This window comes from Bufo gargarizans, chromosome 4 (assembly GCF_014858855.1).
Source record: "Bufo gargarizans isolate SCDJY-AF-19 chromosome 4, ASM1485885v1, whole genome shotgun sequence".
Lineage (NCBI taxonomy): Eukaryota > Metazoa > Chordata > Amphibia > Anura > Bufonidae > Bufo > Bufo gargarizans.
In genome coordinates, this window is record NC_058083.1 from 460795796 (window position 1) to 460810320 (window position 14525).

Consider the following 14525-nt stretch of genomic DNA (forward strand, 5'->3'; position numbering starts at 1 on the left):
TTTCGCATCGAAAGTTTATTTCTGTATGACAAAGGACTGGCCACAAGTCGATTATTATATTCGGCAGCAAGCGATTATTTTATACCATTAATACCTCGCATTGAAAAACGCATTGATTTATCACCAGTGAACAACATCGTTCTCGATTATCATCGAATATTCAAACTTTTTGTTTTTAAATATTCGTATATTGGGATCTATATTCATGTTGATTTTATTGTTTTATATTTTAGCCTATTGCTGAAATTTCACCACTAGTTCTAACCATTTATCCTCTGCTGATTTACAATATTGCTGATTTTTACTGTGTTAATTATTGCTAATTTTATTGTGTATTATGTTCAATAAAAGATCCCTTTACTTATAGAGAGTGCCCCACTTCAATTTCTTACAATATTATATATTGCTGAAACGGTACCACACAGAGCCCAAATAATATAGGCCCAGATTTACTCATCCTGTAGATGGCATAGGCTTAGCCAGGCTGTCTAGACCTGCACCTGATTTATCAGGTGGGCAGATAGGGGCTCAGGCTGCATGGTAGACCTGGTGCAGGGACAGATGGTTTTCTATGATTCTATATCAGCCATTGGTTGGCTTACTTTGAGACAAATTTGTACTCTAGAATTGTGGAGCAATTTTTGTGCAAAATTGTGCCTCTTAGGTCCAGCCCTTTTCCACGAAGCGCCCCCCCCTTGTCGAGCATGTTGGAAACAAGTGTAGAACCCTACATGCCCCAAATTTGCCATTTTGTGACACTTTTGAGACAGAGTTTTGCCACAGACATATTAGTAAATCTGGACCACAATTTTCCAACAGTTATACCACAAAGTGTCCCAAATGTCTTTATCCTCTTACCATGTAGTGTTTAAATATTAGCGTCACAAGTTACACCATCACAGTGTGCCCAAAAACTGTGCCACGGTGCATAAATAATATCATTATACTGTGCTCAAGTAACATCATCATACAATGCCCAAATAACACTGACACAGAGAGGCACATTTATTAAGACCGGCGTTTTATACGCGGGTCTTAATAAACCCCTGCACTGGCCATGGTTCAGCTGACGTTATGAAGAGGCGCAGGCCTCTCCATAACTCTGGCGCATCCAGCACCAGTTCTAAATGTAAGACAACTTCCTTGCGGTCTTACATTTAGACCTTTTTCTTTGCCTAAAACAGGCGTAGAAAATGGTAAATGAAGTGGACCCTGCCTAATTTAGATGTATTTAAGCATAGTAAATGACCCCCAGAGTGTCTAATGTAGAACTTGGTTAAAATAAAACCACTACACAGAGCCCAGAGAAGGTTGGTGTCACACATACTGTAGGTTGTTTTTTGGGCATTTTAAGGAATCTGCAGTTTTTGGTGGCTGTTGTTTTTTAGGCAAAAAAGCCAGCTCTAGATGTTGCATGGGACACTATGGGGGAAAATAATGCAAGACAAACAGACATACAACTATAAAGTGTGTACTGTAATAATAATAATAATGTTCTGCCTGTGTGTATTGTAATCCTAATCTTTAAATGGAAAGATAAGCACTTAGAGTTGTGGAGGGAAGGAGGATGACATGGATGGAAGCAGCATTTATTTTCTCCTTATTCCTTGGTCAGGACTGATGATATCGTACATAACACATTGGAACAGCAGCTGGCCAACAGTCGAACGAGTAATGATCTAACCCATTGCTAGCTATAGATGGGTGAACATGCTACATGATTGTAGGGGACCATTGCCATGTTTCATTTAAAAATGAAAATCTGACATCATACTATACATGACAATCCCCCCGCCAATCATTGCTACAGTTACCCTTCTAGAATAACCTAAAGCTGGCAGCTCAGGGGTGTGTCCTTTCTCAGGAGGGGTGTCTTTTCTGCTGCAGTTCTTTCCCTGTAAATCAGTCCAATTATTAGCGATTAGTACTTGTAGAAACGCTAATTTCTTATAATTGGCCTGTATAAACGGTGGCAGCGATCACCTGATGAATGAGCAAACGCTTGTTCATTGAGTGATATTGTTTTTCTGCTGGCATCAAAAATCATACTTTCTGTACAGCAGATTCTGTAAGCGATTTCTTGGTGATTGCACTCCTCCTCTCCACTGACGATAGGGCAATTAAGGAACTTTTTTGGGGGGGAGGGGGGAGTTCCTTTGAACTAGAACAGTGTTACAATATGGCGCTCAGACCAGAAAAAGTTTCTGCACGCCTGGCTTAGGATGCATGTGTTTGTTGTTATATTTGTGTTCTCTTCTGATGCTAAGGCTCTTATACATATATGCTGTGTATTCAACAACAACAGCCAGAACTAAAACATTGACGGCTTGCATTGGCATAGGCTAGGGATGGGCAAACTGTGGCTCTCCAGCTGTTGTAAAACTACAAATCCCATCATGCCCAGTCTGCCTACAGCTATCAGCCTACAGCAGGGCATGATGGGATTTGTATTTTACAACAGCTGGAGAACCGCAGTTTGCCCATCCCTGGCATCGGCTATCGATGTTTGAGGTACTCAGAGGAGTGATGTGGCCTTTTCAATATGCTGATTGACAGGGGACCCCCATGATACACATTGATGGTCAATCCTAATTATAGTCCAGGAGAACCCTTTGAGAATCTGACTGTGTGGTCTGCAACACAGCAGATATGATAACCTCCAGGAGATGAGATGTTACTGCTCTGAACACAGAAGGTGACACATAAGACATCTTCATCTCATATTAGCCTGGGTTGAAGACTGCCCCATGTCTCATCTCTGGTGTAATATCTGATGTAATGTTCAGACATATTATGATACCATTTGCCAATGCAAGATCATTTTGATTTAGGACTTAATTGCAGGGAAATGAAGTAGTAAATTACTTAGCAGGACTTGTGTATCATCTTCTCTTACTTTCCTTCTTGCAGGGGCGAATCTGGGAGTCCGGATCATAATTCCTCTACTGTAGAACAAGATTTAGCCGCATTAGATGCAGAAATGGCACAGAAATTAGTAGAGCTGAAAGAACAGCAGCAACAGCAGCTTCTCAATCTCCGACAAGAACAGTATTACAGCGAGAAATATCAGAAAAGAGAGCATATCAAACAGGTTGGTGGGACTAAGAGCTTTCTTCATAGGCTTTACTGTGCACTGAAGTCTTCTGCACTATTATGATTGGTTTTGGGCACTTCCACTTTAACATATGTTCTGACATTCCATTAACCGTCATAATTGACATGTTGGAAGATGGCATTGGTAGTAACTATGCCTGTTGTCTTGCCTCTTTGAGTAATTACGGTACTTGGAGATTGCCATATGCCAAAACTATGTTGGTTTTAAAGTGAGACGTTCATGATAACTTAGGCTACTTTCACATTGGTGGCACAGCTCTCCGGCAGGCAGTAGTGCAGCATTTTTTGTCTGGCCGAATCCTGGCATATTTGCCGGGTAGTGGACAGATCTCCGCCAGACCCCATTATAATCAGTGGGGCCAGTGGGCACTCTGGTAACATCATGGCAATGCTGAATCTAGAGACCCGCTGCTGCACCGCCAATGTTAAAGTAGCTTTAGCTATATGGAATGGCTATGGGCTTTCCTACCTAGAGCTGTCTGATTGAACCTTTAGTTGGGATTTGCAGCTAAGGTATCAAGACAGTACTGTTTTACCACAAATGTAGTGAGCCAAGAACCCCTCCATTGCTGTCCTTTGACATACGTACCATACAGGTAACTAGAAGCGGGGTAATATTTAAAGTCAGTTTTCCTTGAATCTATATTGGCCAATTGATCAAATGGCACAGGTTGTTTTTTTAAATTTGGCTAATCTTTAAACCCAACACTTTTGTCTAGGACTGTTACTTCAGTTTTCTGCACCACCACTGGAGTAGCTTTGGGACTTCTTTTTATGACTTTTTAACAAAGTCCCAGTCATAAATCTGGAGAGAAACACATTAAGTGGTGTAAAAATGCAAAAAAGTTGCAAACATTATGCACGAGTGACCTCAAAAAGTTCCAAAAGTCCTATTTTGTGACTTTTTGAAGACACAATTCTGAGTGAAGGGCTGGATAAATTTCCCCCATTGTGTCTTCCCCCATTGTTTCTTCCCCCATGTGCTCAAATTGAATCTGGTCTGGAGTACATTTCAGGTTCATTTTATGACTGTTTTCTGGTATAAATAACGTCAGGCAGCCCCGCTTACTTTTTAAAAACATTTTTTTTTTAAGCTGCAAAAAGTCACAAAATGCTACTTGTGCAAAAAGTTAAAATTTTTGTATGCCAGAATACTGAATAATAATAAAGGGAGTGTGTTACCTCATTCTCACATAGTAAACTATTGCCATAGGACTGCAGTTCACATTTGCAGAATAAAAGACATACTTTTGGTACCTTTTGTGGTATTTTGATTCCCCATAAAAAGAAGTTTGAATCAATATGAAGCCCGAAATAACCAGGGGGCAAATTCAGGGATCAAAATACACAAGCCCTCTGCTTATAACCGATCCTTGCTTGAATATTTTCTGACTCTCCGCCTGACACTTCAAAATTTTGCCCAGGTACAGACTATCTTCCAGCCCACATGCACATTACTATACCAACTGTGGGCATCAGAATCAAGGTATATAATGAGTATGCTGAGCTTCACACTACAGGACTGCCAAAAGAGGGGAACCTGCATCGGCAGATGGTAGCCTGTGACCGCCCAAGGTTTTGAAGTGTCGAGCAGAGTGAAATCAGGAGGAGAAGGAGACTACATTCAAGAGCAAGGATAGGAGGTATAATTGGTTATGAGTGGGTACTAGGTACTTTGAGCACTGTAAATGCCCCCCTAGGCTCTTGAGCCCTCATTAACATAACAGAGGTATGTTTCTCCTGCTGTATTTGAGGAATAGTTTACTATGTAAAAATGAGGTAACAGACAGACTCCCTTTAAAAAAAGGATCACTTTGGTTAAAATTAATCTTTACTCCCCGATCTCCTGCAGTAGTAACCCTCCTCAACCAGGGATTGGGTGTGCGGCCTTTTCCAGCCATTTCCTATGTGTTGAGCAGGGACCAGAGTAGCAGAGACTGGACCAGCATCAGAATGGCAGCAGCAAGGGATCAGTGAGGGTTTTCCAGGTATTATTTTATTGGTCCACAATGGGTTAAAAATAGAAAAAACAATATAATTTTTTTTTTACCCTCACTGATGACATGTGGGTCACCGCTACGGCTATTTATTTGCTGATGGGGAGTTTACTGGCATTTCCGGCATGTCAAGTAGAGACTAGGAACTGAAGCTCAGCTGGGACCAGAGCAGTGTCAGAACGAGATCAGTCAGGGTGAATATATTTTATATTATTCATTTTTAATCCTTTTAACTAAATGAAAAATTTACATGGAAAAAGAATAACAAGCTTATATTCCATATGTTAGTTAGTATGTATTTCTTACCAAAAAAAAGCAATTCCCCCTTTTTGCAATTAATTTTCAACCATTTTAAGGCTATTTACATTCCTTGATTGCTTAATTATCCTCTGCGTTTCTACAATGTACTTGCAATGTACTTGGGATAAGGTACAATTAAAGTATCCCCCAGGGCTCCATTTAAATTAATATTTGTTCAGAAAAACCTACTTCACACATGAATGAGCCAACTGTTCCTGTAATAAGTATTTCATTGATGAATTGTTCATTGTTTGAGGCTGGAGAGGTTTTTCTCTTACAAATAACAATACAGCAATTCTGGTTTCCATGCTTTTAAGCTTTGGGCTCATTATTGCCTCATTCCAAATTTTCTTGCATGGTTTTGAATGTTCCATAGGTAAAGAATGTGGAAGTCCATGCCACCTACAGTAACTGGAATTTTCACTACAGTGGATGCTTCAAAGAATGTTGTCAATTTATGCAATGTTCTAGGCTCCACTTCCTGAGCTTTAAGTCTTTGTGAGTTCTTTACGAGGCACAGCAGAGGGCAAATCACTAGATTATGGCATATTTTGCTTGTAAAATATATTATGCATTTGTGCTCCAGGATTGCAACAAAAGTGAACCACTAGTACCATGTACTGCATCAAAATAATGGTGTTGCTTCTACTTTAAGGATACCTCCAATTTCTTATTCCTCCAGTGCATTGAAAAGAAAATCATTGTTTACAGATTGTATACAGTCTGATATGTTTCTATGGTAACAGACAGCAAACAAACCCTGTGTAGTCTGAAGGTATGTTTTCATGGCTTAAGGCCCCATGCACACTGCCGTGTTTCACAGCCGTGTGCGGGCCGTGGAACCGCGGCCTGGATCCCTCCTGAGAGCAGGAGCGCACGGCGTCACTGGTTGCTATGACGCCGTGCGCTCCCTGCTGCAGGCACAGTACAGTAATACACTGGTATAGATCATACCAGTGTATTACTGTATTGCGGCGGCAGCAGGGAGCGCACGGCGTCATAGCAACCAGTGACGCCGTGCGCTCCTGCTCTCAGGAGGGATCCAGGCCGCGGTTCCACGGCCCGCACACGGCTGTGAAACACGGCCGTGTGCATGGGGCCTAAATCTGCCATTGATTCAGCAGCAAAAAACGTGCGTTTTCTCCTGCTAAATCCACATTCAAATCTCCATCAGCAGTTTCTACTTGACTTAAAAAAATGTTTGATAAGTGACATACAGGTGAAACTCGAAAAATTTGAATATTATCCAAAGTTCATTTATTTCAGTAATGCAACTTAAAAGGTGAAACTAACATATGAGATAGACTCATTACATGCAAAGCGAGATATTTCAAGCCTTTAGTTGTTATAATTTGGATGAATATAGCTTATAGCTTATGAAACCCCAAAGTCAAAGTTTATAGGTACCCTTTACTCAGGGAATATGGATTAATTAGTTAACTAGAGTGTGACACTTTGAGCCTAGAATATTGAACCTTTTCACAAAATTCTCATTTTAAGCTGCATTAATGCAATTCTTTTTAATTTGCATTACTGAAATAAATGGACTTTTGCACAATATTCAAATTTTTCGAGTTTCACCTGTATTATCACTTCTTAGAAGTAGATTTGATTGCAGATTCCATAAAAGTCAATGGGGAAGCAGAAAACCTCAATCAAAAACTATTTTAAAACACGTGTAAAAACTCTACAAAAAATGCCACCAAATTACAAGTCTGTAAAATGTCCTGTTTTCAGCTACTAATTCTGATACTGATCTGCTAAAGATTATTCTACCGTGGATTTTAGCCGTGTGAACATACCCTGATCTTTGAGTTTTAAAAGTCACGGGTCTTAGTCTTACTTACATACTATACATTTGGGAGGTAAGCAAAAAGTAGCAAATAAATTTAAGGCAATATGACTGCAAGATCAAACTATACAAAACCTAATGTGAAAAATGTAGGATGAGCTGAAATAAAATACTTTAGTCTGCCAAACATTTTTAAAACATACTGGACCATATTTACTGTGTCTGCCTAAAATATGTCTAACGGAACGGCCGTGTGCATGAGTCCTTAGAAGGGATGTTTACCTACAAAATAGGCTGATAACTAGTTGGCCTTCTGCATGGACCCCCAGTGGCCACCTGAAATAAAGGAATCTAAAAGGAACTGTTCAGTCCCACTACCATGCTGCTGCAAGAAAAAATTAAGCATTACGTGGTGCCTACTGTCAGTGGGCTAGCCGTGTACTGCATGGATGGGTGAAACAAGTTGGGTTGTGTGTGCACAATCTCACTCTATCTAATCAATGCTGCCAATGTCAGACTGTGTAGGAACACACTTCTTTGACTAGAGGAATGTATTCATACATTTCTATAAGGAACAACAGAGAAATAGCATAACACACAGTTATAAGAAAAGATGTTCCATATTTTTTCATGGGCAATACAAGTATTTCCTAAACCAGAGATGTTAGGATTCGGGCCAGGTGATGGACCATTCAAGCAGATGTGATTTCTGAAGCCTTTAATTGGCCACAGCAGTAACAGGACCAAGCCACATCCTGGTTATCCGGCGACTAGAAGTGGCCAGGAGCGGGGCAGCGGCACAAAAAAGGGGGGAGCGTGGACATATTAGGGATTTTTTTAATACATTAGGACCATAGGGGTTGTCGGCTACTGGGAGACACAATGCCTTAACTGGTGGCTGATTCTCCGATTTTCCTCATCGTCTCCCTGATTGACATGAATGCCTTTCCGTTGCAGCTCATCCAGAAGCTGACAGATGTGGCCGAGGAGTGCCAGAACAACCAGCTGAAAAAGCTCAAGGAAACATGTGAAAAGTATAACAATATCTTCGTCTATAAAATATTTATTCATTGTAATGTAGTTTGCTTTTTTATCTATATCTTATTTTTTTTTATACTCCTGTAGAGAAAAGAAAGAGTTAAAAAAGAAGATGGACAAGAAACGGCAAGAAAAAGTCACAGAAACCAAATCAAAAGATAAGAATCAAATGGAGGAGTAAGTACAGTATGGTGCCCTGAACTTATCACGCTGTGTATCCAGTGGTCTCACCAGTCATGGCCAGGAATACAAAAAATCAGGATTCTTCCACCTGCAGATTAATCCTAAGGGTTAGGGCTCATGCATGGACATGTTCAATTTTTTTGCAGATCGGACATGCGGACATACGGAAACGGAATGCATGCGGTTTTTGCGGACCTGCTGAAATGAATCGTTCCACATACGGTTCACAAATAAACGGAACAGACACAGAAAGAAAATACGTTTGTGTGCATGAGCAGTCAGGCTGTAGGACATGGCCAAAACCCCACCCAGATCTGGGCTACTGGCCACCTCATGTGGACAGGATTTTGGCTACTCGTGGTAGCCAGACTGTCTGTTCTTGCTCTTATAATTAACTCAGAAAACGTATTACACTTGAAATCGTATTTTAGAAATCTTTCTTCCTATGTTTAGAAGTTTTATTCATTAGAGAAATCATTGTGGCATTAACTAGATATTAAAGGGATTCTGTCACCTCTTTTTACCCTATAGAGATGCGGACATGCACTAGATCGCCGCTAGCATGTCTGCAATATACTTGTCCCATATCTCTGAGTGGCTTTATTGAGTGTAAAAAATGATTTAAATATATATGTAAATCAGCCTGGTAAGGAGCCCAAGGAGCCATACTAAACGTTCTGGAGCCCAGCCACGCCCCCCTGTAAAGGAGCCCAGCACCGCCTGTATCCACGAATCTCGTCCTTGCTCACGTAGTCAGATCGTCGTAATCTCGCGGTGTGCGAGCTCGCGCATGCGCCGTTCCTTCCCTGAAGCTGACACCAGCATAGGGAAGAAACACTATGCCAGCACTGCACATGCGCGAGCTCGCGCATCGTGAGATTACGGCGATCTGACTTTGTGAGCAAGGAGGAGATTCGTGGATACAGGCGGTGCTGGGCTCCTTCACAGGGGGGCATGGCTGGGCTCCAGAACGGTTAGTGCAGCCCCTTGGGCTCCTTACCAGGCTGATTTACATATATATAAAATCACTTTTTACACTCAATAAAGCCACTCAGAGATATGGGACAGGTATATTGCGGACATGCTAGCGACGATCTAGCTGTGCATGTCCGCATCTCTATAGGGTAAAAAGAGGTGACAGAATCCCTTTAATGCAGGTATATTTATAGACAAATGATCTGTGAATGTACTAGGCCAACCTCCAATCCCGAGTCTAGGTCCACAAAAAAAATCTCATTTGTCACCTGAAATTAGACTTCATGTACACGTTCGGAGCCATACAACACAGCACCCATGATTGTCTTTGGGGCCACTGTGGCAACTCCATAGTATTACACAGGTATGATCCATAGCATTGCTTCTAGGAGAAAGTATCTCCACAATACTGTACATTTCTGTTTGTAAGTGCCACGTGGTGCCACACTGCATGAGTCATGTGTTTGAAAGTATACTAAAAGAGTATAGGATCTCTTTCAATACAATTTACAGTACAGTACGTGTAGATGGGTTTTTAAAGGCAGTCAGCCGTTTTAACCATGATAGAAAATGGTTAAATTTTAAACATCTCTCCGTAGGTGCTTATGCTTCTTTAATGACTAAAGAGGAGAAGTTTTAATGTCTCCAGAGCTGCCATTGAAAGTGTCCTGTGGCAGTCCTTTCCTGTGCGCTGTCCTGGCTCTCTGCACTGAAGGCTTCCCAACTGCTCCACTCTAGTATCCAACTGGGAGACTGCTAGAGCTGTCAGGGGAGGAGGTGAGGAGCCTTGCAATCATGATGCCAGGGTCATTAAAACTTCTCCTCTTTGGTCATGAAGGAAGCATGAGTACTCACTTAGGTATAATCAAACTTTTTTACACCGCACCTATCTATTCCAAAACTCACCTATCTACAGAACCCCAAAACTATTAACAGACACCCTTTAAAAAGTTTTTATGCATTGCCGAGGATGAATTATGCACGTGTTGCAGTGGATTTATTGAGAATTTGCCATAGAGATTACTGCTATATTGTCTATACTTATACTAAGATTGTTGACCTGCTAAATAAAATAAATAAAAAAAATTCTCTAAATTCTATAACATATGAGCAACGTCCAGTCTGTAGTAATAATGTAAAATCTAATCTCTACAATCAAGTTTATGTTTTTCCACAGGGAGAAGACAGAAATGATCAGATCCTATATCCAGGAAGTGGTGCATTGCCTTAAAAGGGTACGCATGTTTAGCTTTATTGCATTTACATAGAATATCCATGTTCCTCTCAGTGATAAATATGTGGTTACCGATTCAATTCAGTCAGATATTCAGTTTTTCTTTTTTTTAATTACAGCAGCTACATTTCAGCAGGATAATGACTTGAATATGTTAGGTAGTGGCAAAGTAATAGAGGTCACAGTAGAAAAATAATGGATTAAAAATCTAATATAAGACAATAAGCAGGAAATGTGTCTGGAGAAACATAAGGATAAAAGATTGTGTTTGTTGTTGAACATTAAGATATACAGATAATGTTGGTGGCTTCCATTTCATTTGTTGTTCATTTATACCTTTGCAAAGGGAAAGCTAGAAAATCTATCTATCTATCTACTGTATCTCATATCTATCTATCTATCTATCTATCTATCTATCTATATATCTCATATCTATCTATCTATCTATCTATATATCTCCTATCTATCTATCTATCTATCTATCTATATATCTCATATCTATCTATCTATCTATCTATCTATCTATCTATCTACTGTATCTCATATATATCTCATATCTATTTTTCTATATATCTAATATCTATCTATCTATCTATCTATCTATCTATCTACTGTATCTCATATATATCTCATATCTATTTTTCTATATATCTAATATCTATCTATCTACTGTATCTCATATATATCTCATATCTTATTTTTCTATATATCTAATATCTATCTATCTATCTATCTTTTTACTAAGAGACCAAGAAAATGAGCAAAGGACACCCTGAATGCAATGACCATAGTGGGCTATTTATTACTGTATTTTTGGTCCCCGTCAGATCCATATTTTTGTGGCTTGCTCGTAGACCTACGTATTTATTTCAATAGGGCAGCAAAAAATGCAGACAGCACACTCTGTGCCTCTCCGCATCCATTAAGCGAAAGGGCAATCGCGACACTTCAGTAGATCATTAATGCTAATTGTTATCAAAGAAATGCATTACATTATGTGTATGGGCTACATGGGAAGTCTAATATGTGCTGTATATTTACCATTCTTAAGACTAAACATACAGTATCCAAAAAAACCTTATATGTTCAAACTGAATCCCTAAGAATTTAATTGAAAGGGAAATCCATTTAGATAGGGAATGCAGTTACTTTTAGAAAACTGGATTGTCGTGTACGTACAATGCGATCTGTAGCGGTTTGCTTCTTGGCAAACTCAACCGTTCGGTATCTCTAGGCAAAGTTTATGCAAACGTTGTTAAGTTCATTGCATATTTTTAGTGGTGTGGGATGAACAAAGTAGTCAAACACAAAAGTATGTGAGGGCCAGAATGCAATATGTGAAGGCGAATACTGTACATGCTCTAGGAACAAAAAAAACACATTATAGATGGATATGAAGGCAAGGAACATCATGTTCTGTTATGACCTTAGAATTCCCTAAAATACATTAGAATTATTGCTAGTAAAAGGGCAGACATGTATGTGCCATTGTTTCCCAGCCAAGCAATGGTACGAAACAAATCAAATATCTGATGCTGTACTTGAACTATTTCACATTAGAAATTAATGAAAAGGCTCATTTAAGCAATGGAATTTGTAGAAAATAAAACTGCATTAAAGGATCTTTCTGGTTAGTTACATAATTTTTATTATAAAGTCTTGGATTGACTTAAAAAAGTGTTATATTCACCTCATCAATCTCTGATGCTTCCTGGTTCTCTGCTTCCTGTTCTTCTTGCCACACAAGAAATGACCAGCCAGTGATTGTATGAGTGGTCAGTAGAGACCGGAGGGGTGTCAGAATGAGAGTGGGGGAGGATTGGTGAGGTAAGAGCGACTTCCATTATTTTTTTAAGCTATTCTCAACAGGTTTTAAAAATATTAACTAGCCAGACAACCCCTTTAAAGGGAGTGAGTTTGCAAACTGCCCAATTGGCCGGACCTTTAAAAGGAAGCTTACCTATCTGCTTCCTGGCCCTGGTTCCCTGCTACTTCTCATTCCGGCCTGCGATGCTCTACTGGGCTCCCTCACTGAGAACATCCAGTTTGATGTGCCTCCAGTCAATCTCTCGTGCCCTTATTGTTCACATGACGCAAAGGGATCCAGTCAGCACCACGGCCAGTGATTGGCTGCAGGCGCATCAAATCATATGTTTTCAGTCAGGGAGCCCAGTGAAGCTTTCGCAGGCCAGAAGGAGAAGTAGCGGGGAGCCAGGGTAAGCTTCCCTTTGCAGAGTCTAGACGTGAGAAGAAGAAATGGGGACTGCTAAGGACATCTTGTATTTTGAATTTAGTACCACATAGGCATAGAATTGCTTATGTCAAGCTATATGTTTGAGGGGACCTTTGCCAACAATCCCAAAGATGAAACGGGTGCATTTAGCCTAAGCTAGAAACAGTTTATGTTACTCCCTATGTTTATACTTGCATGTACTGATTACTATTTAATATGTATACACAGGGCCCCTCCTCCTATTTAATAATCATGGAACCCAATATAAAAATTCGGTGAAGCTTCATTACTCCCTTCAAAGCCAAGTTCAGGAAAATACCTTATTACCAGGGGCTATTCTCACAACCATATCTTTTTGCGGTGCACCAATCGCAGATTGGCAAACTACGGATGCAGTCAGTGTGAGCCCCAAACTTTTCCTGGGCAAGTCACAGAGCCACAAACTATGGATGGGGTTGGTGTGAATTCCGCACTTTATCGGGGCCCTGCTGTAATAATGCCTATTACCGTCTGCAAAACAGACAACAATAGGACATGCTCCATCTGCTTGGGTAGACGTCAGACATACATTGAAAGTACTCAATGACCACTGGTGGACCTATACTGTTTAGTTTTATCCCTACCAGAAAAATATTTGCAAGTTTGAACAACCCAGTATACAGCATGTAACACTGCTTCAGTCTTTACAACTATGTCATCAATAACTCCATTGATTTGAGTTATGGCACCATACACTGCTTTATTAACATACAGCGCCAATGGTGGCCCTAGCTGTAGTGATCATTTTTAATGATCCACACTTTTGGTCAGGGCACGAATTTTAGGGAAAAGTTGACAAAAAAGAGATTTGACTTGGTTTATATCGGTGTATCATGACATTTGGCAGTAGTATGTGTCATTTGAAACCATTTGAGAGTATTATATATCATGAATCTCATATCATGACCTCCCAGCCAAGTGCATCATGACGTTGGATCTCATATTTCTCATCTACTTAGGTTTCATCAAATAAATGGTCAGGATACTTTGGCCTACTAACAATCTCTCTGTAGTTTGTATGATTAGTACTACTCTAATTATTATTATTGTGATCATCCTATGTAGTAATACAGTATATCCATATTGCATGGCCTGCGTTTACCATGAACTGCTACAGTTATTACATCCTCATTCTGTAGGCTTCTTTCAACAGTGCTGAATATACAATCTAGTCAGTAAGCAGTGAGGAAAGTTTTGCCGGTAGAATATAGTCATATAATGAATACGGTTGAAAAAAGACATAAGTCCATCAAGTTCAACCAAGGGATGGGTGGGGACGCGAATCCCAGAAATAAGTGAGACTCTACACATTTTCATAAGCATTAATGTCATTTAATTTTAAGAATTCATCTAACCCTTTTTAAAACTGTCCACTGCTGTAGCCACGTCCTGAGGCAGTCTATTCCACAGATTCACAGTTCTTACAGTACAGAAACTTTGACGCTTCTGAAGAATTAACTTTTTCATCTCCAGTCGGAGGCAGTTCCCCTTTGTCTTTTGAGGGCATTTTACATGGAACAGTTTTTCACCGTATTTTTTGTATGGCCCATTATATATTTGTATAGGTTTATCATGTCCCCCCTTAGACGTCTCTTCTCGACTAAATAATATAGATGTATC

At 40.0% G+C, this 14525-nt stretch overlaps 1 protein-coding gene across 1 annotated transcript in view; it reads left to right on the forward strand.

Moving 5' to 3' along the window:
• PLCB1 (phospholipase C beta 1) overlaps positions 1–14525 on the forward strand; it is an 882984-nt gene that overhangs the window by 764433 nt on the left and 104026 nt on the right. Inside the window, exons 27-30 of the mRNA XM_044292378.1 lie at positions 2911–3091; positions 8161–8237; positions 8329–8418; positions 10577–10634. Of these exons, the coding sequence (XP_044148313.1) occupies positions 2911–3091; positions 8161–8237; positions 8329–8418; positions 10577–10634 (406 nt within the window). The remainder of the gene's footprint in view (positions 1–2910; positions 3092–8160; positions 8238–8328; positions 8419–10576; positions 10635–14525) is intronic.